Source organism: Podarcis melisellensis (assembly GCF_964234715.1).
Source record: "Podarcis melisellensis genome assembly, chromosome: Z".
Taxonomy (NCBI): domain Eukaryota; kingdom Metazoa; phylum Chordata; class Lepidosauria; order Squamata; family Lacertidae; genus Podarcis; species Podarcis melisellensis.
In genome coordinates, this window is record NC_138547.1 from 18,094,737 (window position 1) to 18,107,662 (window position 12,926).

General features: G+C 46.3%; 2 protein-coding genes across 4 annotated transcripts in view; both read left to right on the forward strand.

Annotated features, from left to right (window-relative positions):
- PPP1R26 (protein phosphatase 1 regulatory subunit 26) overlaps positions 1 to 12,926 on the forward strand; it is a 117,628-nt gene that overhangs the window by 51,331 nt on the left and 53,371 nt on the right. The gene's annotated exons all lie outside the window — the stretch shown is intronic.
- AGPAT2 (1-acylglycerol-3-phosphate O-acyltransferase 2) overlaps positions 1,182 to 12,926 on the forward strand; it is a 29,046-nt gene continuing 17,301 nt past the window's right edge. Inside the window, exon 1 of the mRNA XM_081897944.1 lies at positions 1,182 to 1,590. Coding sequence (XP_081754070.1) covers positions 1,394 to 1,590 — 197 coding nt within the window. The 5' untranslated portion in view covers positions 1,182 to 1,393. The remainder of the gene's footprint in view (positions 1,591 to 12,926) is intronic.

Consider the following 12,926-nt stretch of genomic DNA (forward strand, 5'->3'; position numbering starts at 1 on the left):
ATGATAGAATTGCTGTCTCTACCTTTGAAGGCAGTAATGCTTCTGAATTCTAGTTTCTGAAAGCCACAGAAGGCGAGAGGGCACTTGTTCCTGAGTCCTGCTTACAGCAGGTTTCCCACTGGGGCATCTGGCTGGCCAGTGGGAGAACAGGATGCTGGACTGGGCCCCCTTTGGCTTGATCCAGCAGGCTCTTCTTATGTTCTTATGAGATCCTGAAAGATGGGAGCGGCAGGATGGGAGAAGAAAGTGGGGGGAGGGTGGACAAAGAAAGGAAAGAGGAGGCACCTCCCATCTCTGAACCTTTGAAGAACCACTGCTGCCAGTCAGTGCAGTCAATACTGGGCTGCTGGGCTGACTCATTTTAATACACTTTCCCATGTAGCTCAGTGTTGGAGCATCTGCTTTGTTTGCAGAGAGTACCCTCTTCAATCCCTGGAACTTCCAGGTACAGCTGGGATTATCTCTTAAATCTGAAGCACTGGGAAACCACTGCTGCTAGTCAGTGTAGTCACTAGGGAACTAAATGGACTGCATTTAGTCCATGACTCAGAAGCATCCAGCTTCCTGTATTCCTGTTTGATTCAAACTTCTTCAGAACTATGAGGACTGGAAACTTATGGAGAAGGGCTATAGCTCTGCTGAGAATGTCCCCCGTCTGAAGCTCTGGAGAGCAGCTTCTGCTGTCAGCTGGTGCAGCCAGTCCTGAGCTTCAGTTACTTCAGAACTATGAGGACTAGTATCCTAACAAAGGCTCCTCCAGAAGCCCCGGAAAGACACTGCTGCCAGTCTGTGTAGACAATACTGCGCTAGATGGCTCAATAGTTGGACTCAGCGCAAGGCACTTCCTACCTCCCTATTTCATCCAGGCTTTTCTCTAAAACTATGAGGACTAGCATTTTACTCGGCGGGGAATGCCTCCTGCCTGAAATTCCTGGAGAGCTGCGGCCAGTCCATGTTAGACAGTGCTGAGCTAGATCGACATGTGCTTCTGTTTAATTCAGCTCTTTCTCCAGAATCGTGAGGACTAGAATCTTTCTTTCTTTTCAGAGGGACGACCTGATCAAAGCTCTGACTCAGCCCTAAAGCAGCTCCCTCTCTTGGAAAGCCAAGCCCGGGCGCCGAAAAGCAACCGTGAGCGACGAGGGCGTGTCCGCCGGGTGTGTCCGCCCATTAAGGGACGGGACGGGCCCGGCTGAGCCGCCTGGAGTTGCGTGCCGTCACTGCTGCTGCCACTGTCACCTTTCCTTCCGCGCCTACAACGTTTCGCGCTCCACTACGCGGCTCTCCCAGGCTGTGCGCTGCGTGGAATCCCGGCAGCACCTCTCCACAGGACCCACAAAAGGGGAGAGCGAGACTTTTTATTGCGGTCCCCCGGCGCCCTTTTGCGCGGAGGATGGAGAACCAAGGCGGGTGGCTCTTCTTCTGGGTGCCCCTCATGCTGGTTCTGGTGGCACTGGCGCTGGAGCTCAGCCCACGGGCCAAGTTCAAGGCGAAGATTGGCTTCTACTGCGTCCTCTGCGTGGTTGCCTCCACCTTCACCGCCCCCGTCTGCCTCCTATGGAACCGAGGAAGGACTGTCCACAACATGACGTGAGCTTGGAAGCTTCTCCGCTTCCCCGATCTCCTTTATTTATTTTGGGGTGTTCTTTGCAATAATAGCTGAGAGTTTGGGCTATACACACACACACACACACACACACACACACACACACACGCATCATAGCGGGTTGGACTAGATGATCCTTTGCGTCCTTTCCCATTCTACGATTCTGCGACATCCCTCCCACCGTTTCCTTTCCCGGGTTGGGATTCCTTCCCCACTCAGGGCGTGGAGCTCTGCGCGCGCTCGCAAGCTCTCCTCGTGCTTTTCTTTCACGGATGTTTAGCAGGCAGTTTGCAAAGTGTAGCAACGTTTGGAGGCTCACCTCTGCCAAGGACAGGCTCCTTGTTTTCCCCACACACGTGTCTTAATACAAGTGACTGCTTTTTTAAAATATTTGCAAAAATCCACAGGACGCGGCTCATGCAATGTCTTTGGAAGCCGTTTTCTCTGCTGCCTTCTATCAAAACTCTTAATGCAAGCTTTCCGTTTTGGTGACTTGTGGAGCAAGCCTTTTCTGGAGGGAGAGTTTTCCTCCTCCGCTCTTCCGGGTTTGCAAGTCCTGCCTCTTCCTGGAGAGTAGAGAGCAAGCTAGGATAGAGAAATCTCGCTTTAAACCAGCGGTTCTCAACAGGTTGAGAAAGGCTGCTTTTGCTTTCCATTCTCTTAAGAAACCTTGATCCTTCACTTCCTCAAATCTCACGCGCACACACTTTACAAGAGCCCCAAATCTCACACCAGGGTAGGGGGGGGCGGACTCTCTGTGCATAGTCTAGAAGAGCAGCGCTTTTCAAACTTTTTCGGCCACCGCCCCCTTGCCTCCATAAATTCAACCCCAGCGCCTGCTACCCTACCTACCCTATAAAAAGACATTGTTCAGAATTTTTTTGTTGGCATCTATCTGTCTCGAGAGACAGTGGAATGCGCCTCCGGGGGTGAAGTCAAAATGCTGTAGAATCACGGTCCCAATAACAGACAATAACAGTAAAATTCAAAACAGCAACAATAAATTGCACATTTACTCAAAATCCAATTAAAACTCTTTGGCTTAATTGGAGGAACTTGATCCAGTGATAGCAACTTTTCAAAGTGTAATAGTCATTTACACCTTCAGCGCCATTCTGCCCCACTCGTGTCTCTTAGTGCCCCCCAGGGAATCAGCCTCCTCCCGCCCCCTCCCCAATGTTACTGCACACTTTGGGAACCACTTGGTCAGGGTGTCTTTTCACACCTCTACCTCCCCTTGCTATTGCAAAAAATAACAACCCCAAGAACAAAATACGCAGCTGGCTGCTCAGAAGACTGCCCCCCTCTAGACTTGGGAAAATTGTGCACACCCACCCAGCTATGACAGTTGTCTCCAGCATTCCTTCCTGACTCCAGTCTAAATTAAACCTGCCCAAAGCATTGATGCGTCATCTGTGTATGTTTAAAAAGTTCAGACCCTCCAAGTGCCCCTATTTTCCAGTGACGTTCCTGGTTTAGAGAAGCCGTCCTGGTTTCCGATTTGAGCCCGGATTGTCCCACTTTTCCTTAGGATGTCCCTAATTTCATTGGAGAAATGTTGGAGGGTATGGAGTTATCTGACCCCCCAGCCATCTGAAGGCAATCCTGTATAGAGAAGGTGTTTTTTAAAAAAAAGTTTAATCTTTTATTACGTTTCAAATATGTTGGAAGCTGCCCAGAGTGGCTGGGGCAACCCAGTAAGATGTGTGGGGTATATATAGTAAAATTATCATTCTGGAATGGGATGTCCCTATTTTCATCGGAGAAATGTTGGAGGGCATGAAAGTTGCTTTCTGGCTTGCATTTGCACCACATATTTAGAGCATATTTCCACCCACGCACCCACCCCTAAAGAATCCTGGGAACTGTAGTTTAAGGGTGTTGGAAATTGAAGTCTTGTGAAATATAGTTCCCACAATTCTTTTGGGGAGGGGTGTTTTTAAATGTACAGTATAGCGTGAATTTAGCCTTTTTATAATAATAATATTGTATTATATTTCTTACTATCACTCTCTCTCTCTCTCTCTCTCTCTCTCTCCTCTTAAAAAAAAAGTAGACTGAGATCTCATTTCTCTTCCCTTATTAGTTTAGCATAATCCAATGAAACATTAATGAAATCGCCAGCATTTACTTTGCAAGCAGTTTCTTTAAAAAATAAAAAATCAGCATGTCACCCAACATCTTCAGAGGTGTTTTATCCAACAATATCTCCTTAGAGTAGACACATTGGAATTAAAGGGCTTGACTAATTTGGGTCCATTGGTGTCAATGGACCTATTATTTAACGTGTTTATATTTACACCTGCTTCCTCCCAAGGTGGTATGCAAGGCAGCTCATAGCATTCAAAAGCAACATTCTAAAATACAACAATTATAATACATCAAAGTTGGACCACAACTCCATTGCTTTTCTATCCCCTCCACCCACTTTAGTTTTGGAAGCCAGCTTGTGCTACACAGAACGGGGGTCATAGTTCCCCCTTCCATGAACTTGATTTCTTTCTCTGCAAGAGATCCATGATATATTTCCCCCTAATTAAATGATGTTGCGTAGTGGCTGGGAGCTGCAGCAAAGATAATGAGCTGCTATTTTGAATCAACTCTAATTACAGCACTCTTGCTATGTGTGGTTTCTAGAATCAGGCCCTGCCTGGCAGGTCAGTCTGGATTTCCACAGCATATTTTTTTAAAACACATGCTAGTATCCATACTGCTGATTAACCAACTGCAGAAATATTATGGCAATTTAAATGTTGCCATTATTTCGCGTTTCCGTGTGCTGCGCTGGTGCTGGCTCGCCAGAGCAGCTTCGTCACGCTGGCCACGTGACCTGGAAGTGTCTCCGGACAGCGCTGGCCCCCGGCCTCTTAAGTGAGATGGGCGCACAACCCTAGAGTCGGACACGACTGGCCCGTACGGGCAGGGGTACCTTTACCTTTACTATTATTTTGCATGAAATAACTAGGCCTGCATTTCCATTTCAGAGAGAGTGAGAGTGTTGGGTGGATGTTTTAGTGCAATAGTGTGAGTTGAGGTGTCTTCGTTTGGCTGCACATACTGACTTCTGAGCAAGCAGAGATCAGCATTCCAGACCCACCCAAATTTTACTTCTTCATAATGCTTCAGGGCATCTAGGTCTGTTGAAAGGAGTGAGAAGAAGATAACCTCTCTTTGTGGACCTTCACTTCCTTGAGTGATCAAGGGACACAACTTGAATTATTTCAAGCATCTAGCCCTCATGGTTACTGAGAGAATCTTGAAATTCATGCAACAGCCTTTTAATTATTATTATTTTAAAGCCCCAATTAACTTGCATTTCAACTGGTTTTGATGTTGGCTTTATTGGGACATTTCAGAATTTAATGTGCAGAAGTTCAGAGGTTGGGCATTGGAACAAAGCCACTCCTGTCAATCATGTGTCATGAAGTGATTGCTAATTGTTCTTCTGGTGTGTTTGCAGAAAATGTGTGTGTGCATTCCCTTTACTGCAACTGGAAATATATTGCACCAACATGGCTGTTCTCCAAACGTGTACCAAAGTGTTTTTATGCAATAGGCACACATATTCCTCTTGTAAACAGTGTAGGAGAAATATAGTACGGTGGTACCTTGGTACTCAAACTTAATCTGTTCCGGAAGTCCGTTCCAAAACCAAGGCGCACTTTCCCATAGAAGGTAATGCAAAACTGATTAATCCGTTCCAGACTTTTAAAAACAACCCCTAAAACAGCAATTTAACATGAATTTTACTACTGAGACCATTGATCCATAAAATGAAAGCAATAATCAATGTACTGTACTGTAAAATAAATAAGATAGTATTGTAGATGATAAAAATTAAAATATAAAAAAATTCTAACCTGTACTGATGATAGTCATTGTTTGGATGGGGGCTTTTATCCATTTCTACAGTCACACAGTCAATCCAACAATCACTAGCTGAACTGGGTTGCACACAAAATAAATAGCAAAAACAAAAGCGCCAAACTTAATCCGTTCCGGAAGTCCGTTTGGCTTCCGAAATGTTCAAAAACCAAGGTGCAGCTTCTGATTGATGCAGGCGCCCCCGAAACAATAGTCAACAACCACATTGCACATTCACCTTCCGAAAAGCGATCGAAAACACTTCCGGGTTTTCGGCATTTGGGAACCAAGGCGTTTGAGAACCAAGGTACCACTGTATTAAATAAAAGACCTCTTTATTTAAAGTTTCTTTAAACACTTTTCCTGAAATGCCCTACATGGGAACATGGGTGTAGTCTGGATTTTTGTTGAAAGGACAGGCCTTTTGTTTTCTGGGGGGCAGAACACCAGTTAGCTATGTATTTTTATTGATTTTGGAGGGGCAGCTGCCCCTCCCTGTCCCCCGTCCCCCACAAGCTGCACTCATGGGTGGGAAAACTGAGCTGGTGTGAAAGGGAACCTCAGTTCCACTCCACCCCCACCATCCGCCATGCCAACTGTTTTCTCTCATCCAAAATTGTGTGTCCCTTTCCCTGGTGGATACAATACACAGAAATGACTGCCTTAATAGTATTAAGTTCAGGGTCTAAATTAACTTGAGCTGCACCACCAGCAGTTTCGTGGTGTAGGCCTCCCCAGTGTGCTCTGCCTAGCCACCCCCACCCCCACCCCCACCCCAAAACCCGTGGTCACTTTTGTCAGCTGCCAAGATGAAATCTGGTTACTGAATGCAGCCCTTTCTTCAGTACTATGAGGACTAGAACATCGATATATATATATATATATATATAGAGAGAGAGAGAGAGAGAGAGAGAGAGAGAGAGAGAGAGAGAGAGAAGAGGTGTAGAAAGCTTGTTGGAACCTCTATATATAGCTGGGAAAACATCCCCTGCCTCATACCCTGGAGTACAACTGCTGCCAGTCAGTGTAGACAATATGGAGCTAGAATGGACCTGTGTTCTGACTCCATAAAAGGCTGTGCTCCTATTTAATTCAGCCTTTTCTTCAAGTCCATGAGGACTAGAATGTGAGCAAATGTGAGATTTCTCTCCCCCTCAAGCAAAAATAAATGTGCCGGGTTGTGAGTGGGGCATGGGATGTGGGTGTCAGAATTCCCCTTTCACACCCCTTTCCTCCTTTCCAGACTGGAATTGTTTGGGTCCCATGAGGTATTCAGAGGTGTGTGAGCTCCAAACACACGTGTGTGTGTGTGTGTGTGTGTGTGTGTGTTGCTGTAATGATGCTTTCATGTCAAAAGCTTTACTTAAAGGAGGCAAGTTGAGGCAAGAATTTTGTTTAGCAGGAATACCTGTGGAGAGGCCTGACACTTTGCCACACAGTCACTTATTTGCATGCTTTTTACAAGGACAACACCCACCACACAAAGGGCAAGAGGTGAGGAGCCTTCCTTTTGCGAACTCCCCAGGTGCGCATTCCCTTACAGGTAACATTCCAGGGGTTACAGGCCACTTGTAGGTATAGCTGCACACAAGTTGGAGGGTTAGATATGGAGTTAGTCATGTGCAGAGTAAAGTAAAGGTAAAGGGACCCCTGACTGTTAGGTCCAGTCACGGACGACTCTGGGGTTGCGGTGCTCATCTCGCTTTACTGGCCGAGGGAGCCGGCGTACAGCTTCCGGGTCATGTGGCCAGCATGACTAAGCCGCTTCTGGCAAACCAGAGCAGCGCACGGAAACCTTCCCGCCGGAGCGGTACCTATTTATCTACTTGCAGTTTGACGTGCTTTTGAACTGCTAGGTTGGCAGGACATGTGCAGAGTAGACCTGTTTAAATTTTAAAAATGTGGCCTGCAGACACCCCATGCCTTTGGAGTACATGGTTTCTTCCCCCAAAGAATCTTGGGAAGTGTAGTTTTGCTCCCCAGGGAGCTACAGTTCCCAGTGCCTTTAACAAACTCTGGTGCCTATAACTCTTTGGGGAAAGCTAAGTGCTTTTAACTTTTTTTATTTCATAAAATCTATACAGCGCTTCATGATTTAAGAAAAAAACTTTAACACAGTTAACAACAGAGACAAAAACAACAAAATTATCAATAGGAAGAATTAACAATTTTAGACATTCGAACAGTTAAAATAGCAATAGACTCACATCTGCTTTCTAAATAGCTGCATAGGCTTGTCTACATAAAATTGTTTTTTGCAGGTTCCGAAAAGAGTATAGCAAAGGCGCCTGACCAATATCCATAGGCAGGGAGTCCTGGGGGTTAGAAAAAATTGAGTTCTGAGAGATGTGGGATGGGGATTATGTGTGATGTGTACACAGCCTAACACTGGCATGTTAAATATAGGATAGATCTGCACCCTATATTTATATATTTGGACTTCCCTCAATGAATCCTGGGAACTGCAGTTCACCCTTCACGGAACTGCAGCAGGGGCTGTACCTTGGAGCAGCAAACCTTCCCCTAAAAATGAAGATTATTGTCTTGGTTCTCAGTAAAGGGCTAAATTTAATAGGAGGTTGCTACTTATATTTAACTTAGGAAGATGCCTTCTACTAAGTCAGACTCTTGGTCTACTGTCTACACTGGCTGACATCTGCTTCACGAGGGGCCTTCTGGAAGGGAGTCTTTTCCCAAGACCTACCTGGAGGAGATCTGCTGGGTGTTGAACCCAGGACCTTCTGCAAGCAAAGCAAGTGATCTGCCACTGAGCTGCAGCCCTTCCTCATACATTTGGTGCCCTCCAGATGTTTTGCACTAAAGCTCCCATCAGTCCCAGCCAGCAAGTCAAAGCCTTGAACAATTCAGTTAAATGCTTGTTTGCAGAGCCTGCATTAAAAGCCTGTCCTAGAAATATTGGCTGGCTAGTTTGGGATCCTTCTGACACACAGGAACTCTCTGAGATTGTCCTGCAGACCGGACAGCAAACAACTGATTGCTCAACCAATCTGTTCCCCATCACCACCCCTTACTGCCAGTCCTCACATTCCCCTCCTAGCAGCTCTTCCCACAGGCCCAGCCAGATGAAGCCTGCAAAAGAAGGAGCAAAAGAAAAATCCTAATGTGTGAGCATTAGCCCCAGAAGCCATTTAAAAAGGGATCAAGGATGCAGCGTGGCCCACATGCAAAGGGGCGGTGATCACACTTACTCATCCTCTTAGAGCCTATAAATAGAAATCCTAGAAGCACATTCACCAGGGGTGGCAGAGTTTATTTATTTGCAGGGCATAGTAAGTTCTGGCATCAAGCAAACACAAAGGCCGTTAAACAACAAGAGATTTTAAAGTCCTAAAGCAGCAGCTGGAAACTTCTCAGGCCACATGTGGCCCTTTGGCCCTCTCTGTCCAGCCTCCAGTGCTCTTTCCTTGACCACCCCTCTGCCCCCAACCCTCTCCCCATGGGCCCTGCTGCTCCTGGAGTACATGAGTGTGCTTGGAATGTGTCCTTGAGCTGTGACAACACTGCTGGCCTGCCTGAACTGAGACATGTCTATATCTGTATATCTATGTATAGAGCAACCTCTGGGGCTGCAGTTGATGAAACTCTACTCAGAGTAGACCAATGAAATTAGGCAAGGGTCGTGGCTCTGTGGAAGAGCCCCTGATCTGCATGCAGAAGGTCTTGGTTTCAATCCCCAGTGTCATCTTCAGGTAGGGCTGGAGAGTTACTGCCAGTCAGTGTAGACAATATGAAACTGAATGGACCAATGGTCCAATGACTCAATAGAAAGCAGCTTTTTATGTGCCAGGTTTGCACCAGAGCAAAAGACTCCTGTTCATTATCAACCAGGGTTCCAGAACAGCCTCAGAACTTAACAGTGTGGTTCTGGTTTTGCAGTTCTGGGGTTGCACACTTTTTGCAGCAGCCGGATGCCAGGCCGAATAGCGAGAGGTCAGTGGGCCAGTTTTGGGGATACAGTTTGACTTTTTTTTAAAAAAAAAAAGTAGTAGTAGTAATGTTGTTTGTTATACAGCCTTAGTGTACCAAGGGGTTGACCTGACCCAGAAAGGTCACCCTGGCCAGTAGGTCACCTCCAGAAGGGATTGATCTACTCCTGTGCCACAATTTAGTGGCTAGTGTGGTTCTTTGGAGCAGGTTCTCTGGCCTCCTTGGTCATCAAATATCCCTGCCCTGAGATTTATATGCAAAGGGGGTTAATCTGGCCTTGCCCACAAAGGCTGTGATCTAGCTAACTTTGGATTCCAAGAGCGAGGACTGGGTTTGTGTATAAGGCTATGTACACACTGCAAATTTAAAGCAACCCACCCAACCCCCTTAAAAAGAAAAAAAGAATCCTGGGAACTGGAACTTTGTGAAAGGTAAAACAAGTCCCCAGGGCTCTTTGAGGGAAAGCCATGTGCTTCAGATGTTTGGTATGTACACTCAACCAATGGAAGGGAGCCTGTTTTGTTGGCTGGTTCTTGTTTTACAATAATCTTGTTAAGTTTATATTGCTCCTTATTCTTTCCTAGAATGGAGCGGCTCCCCTTTGAAGAAAGTTTGCAGCAATGGGGACTTTTTAATTTAAAGAAAGCCTTTCTTTGCACAGCACATAGTTAAACTATACTTCCACAGGAGGCAGTAACAGCCACCAACCTAGACGGCTTTAAAAAAGGATTATACAAATACATAAAGGAGGAGAGGGCTAATGAGGGCTACTGGCCATAATGGCTGTGCTCTGCCTCCATAAGTAGAGGAAGCAATGCTTCTGAATAGGAGTTCCTGGAAACCACAGGAGGGGAGAGAAATCTTGTGCTTGAATCCTGTTTGCTGGTTTCCCCTTTGGGGTATCAGGTTGGTCACTGTAAGAACAGGGCACTGATCCAGCTGGTGGTTTGTAAGAAACAACAACAACAACAACAAAATTTCTTTATACCCCGCCCTCCCCGGCCAGAGCCAGGCTCAGGGTGGCTAACACCATTAAAATTTCAGTGAAAACATAATGGGGGGGCAATTTAAAATACAGGTTAAAATGCATTTTAAAAGGCAGCCTTATTTTAAAAGTAGCCCATAGATCAAAACCATAAGAGGAGGGAAACATAAAGGTCAGACTGAGTCCAAACCAAAGGCCAGGCGGAACAGCTCTGTCTTGCAGGCCCTGCGGAAAGATGTCAAGTCCCGCAGGGCCCTAGTCTCTTGTGACAGAGCGTTCCACCAAGTTGGGGCTAGTACTGAAAAGGCCCTGGGCCTAGTTGAGACCAATCTAACCACCTTGCGACCTGGGACCTCCAAAATGTTGTCATTTGTGGACCTTAAGGTCCTCTGCGGGGCATACCAGGAGAGGCAGTCCCGTATAAACTGATTCAAGGCTGCATATATGGGTCTTCTGCGTCAGCCCTTCCAATTTTATTCTCACAACAACCCTATGCGGTAGGTTGAGTTGAGAGTGAGAGGGGTTGCCTCAGACTTCACGGCACCTGGGCCTCCCTTTGTGCTGATGCTATGAATAAAGTGTGGCATTTTCATTTGCGCCTTTTCTGGGGAATCTTCAAAGTCCTTAGAGGTGCATGACCAAGTTGTGTGGCAGTGCTGGCTACTCCTGTTTTTCAGAGAATTTGGTGCCTTGAATCAAGCTTACTGTATGAATTTATGGTTGAGGCCTTGTCAGAATGAGGCCACCCACACAGGCAAGAATAAGGAAACAAAACAAAAAAAGGCATTCTACATACCTAGGGATGCTTTTGCCTTTTATTTTTTAAACTGTTTTCTTGGGAGGGGGGTGGATTTCCTGGTGCAGCCGACATCTGTGTCATGAGGGAAATGTTGCAATGCTTTCTGATAGGGCTGTGGTGGTGGTGGAGCTGAGTGTAACATCATGACCCTTTCGTCATTTCAGTCCTGGGTGAGGGTTCGAGTAATCAGAGAGTGACTAAAAATCATGACATAAGGAGGTCAGAGGAAGCTGACTGTTGCAAAAACGCCGTGTTCCTTTTCGACAAACACTGTTTCCTGTGTGCAAAGTCTGTCTCTGTGTGTGTAAGGTTGTGTGAGTGGAGGAGGAGGAGGGGGAAGGCAGCAAGTCTGCTCTGGACTCGCCCCAGCACAAAGAGAGGCTGCCTTAGACTGAGTCAGCCCATTTAATTCAGTGTCACCAACATTGACTGACAGCAGCACTGGCTTTCCAGGGTTTTAGATTGGAGACATTCCCAGCCCTACCTTGATATTCCCAGAGGGATTGAACCTGGGACCTTTGCATGCAGAGCAGGTGCTCCATCTCTGAACCCCTGGTCCTTCCTCCTGGACAGAAGGTTGCCATAGAGCAGGGGTCAGTAAACTTTTTCAGCAGGGGGCCGGTCCACTGTCCCTCAGACCTTGTGGGGGGCTGGACTATATTTTGAAGAAGAAAAAATGATTTAATTCCTATGCCCCACAAAAAACCCAGAGATGCATTTTAAATAAAGGGACACATTCTACTCATGTAAAAACACACTGATTTGTGAGCTGGATTTAGAAGGCGATTGGGTCGGATCCGGCCCCCAGGCCTTAGTTTGCCTACCCATGCCATAGAGGATGTTCCTCCCCCCTGTCTGCAAAAAACAACAACTAAAAAACTAAAAACTAGGATGCTCTGTTGATTTTGCAAAGGAGGAGATGGAAGTGCCATGGCTTGCAAAACTGCAATGCATTGGCTCTTACTTCAGAACCATGGAATGGAGTCTTTCTCCATAGGAGTGGACCATTGCCAGAGGCAGGGCATCTCCAGCTAAGGCTGAGAGTGAACCCCCACCCCAGTTTGCTCTGATTCAGTGAAAGACAGCTTCTTAAAAAGAAGAATACCACCTCTAGTGTTTCTAATGCTCTTGGGGTGGCTAACAACTGTGAAGCGAGGGCAGAAATTTTAGCAGTGCTTTACAGTGGTATCTCGGGTTACATACACTTCAGATCACTAACCCAGAAATAGTACCTCGGGTTAAGAACTTTGCTTCAGGATGAGAACAGAAATTGTGTTCCGGCGGCGCGGCGGCATCAGCAGGCCCCATTAGCTAAAGTGGTGCTTCAGGTTAAGAACAGTTTCAGGTTAAGAACGGACCTCCGGAACGAATTAAGTACTTAACCCGAGGTATCGCTGTATTTATTTATTTTCCTCTGGCAACAGAAGAAAAGTTTGTTTCATAAGGTTGTTATTAGAACTGGATGTCCTCCCATTAGATGAGGCTAGGTACAAACGCAAGCATACCTGTAACGGATCCTGGAAGTCCGGTTTTTCCTTGGCTGTGCTTTTAGAGTACTAGGCTACGTGAGGACATAACATGAGCCTTGGTGGATCAGGCCTAAGGGGATCTTAGTGTAGTCCCTGGACTACACTACACTTAGTGGGACCCTGGACCCAATAAATTCCCTATGCAAATTACTCTAATTTGCACATGAAGATTTCCCAGCAAATTCACATCACCAG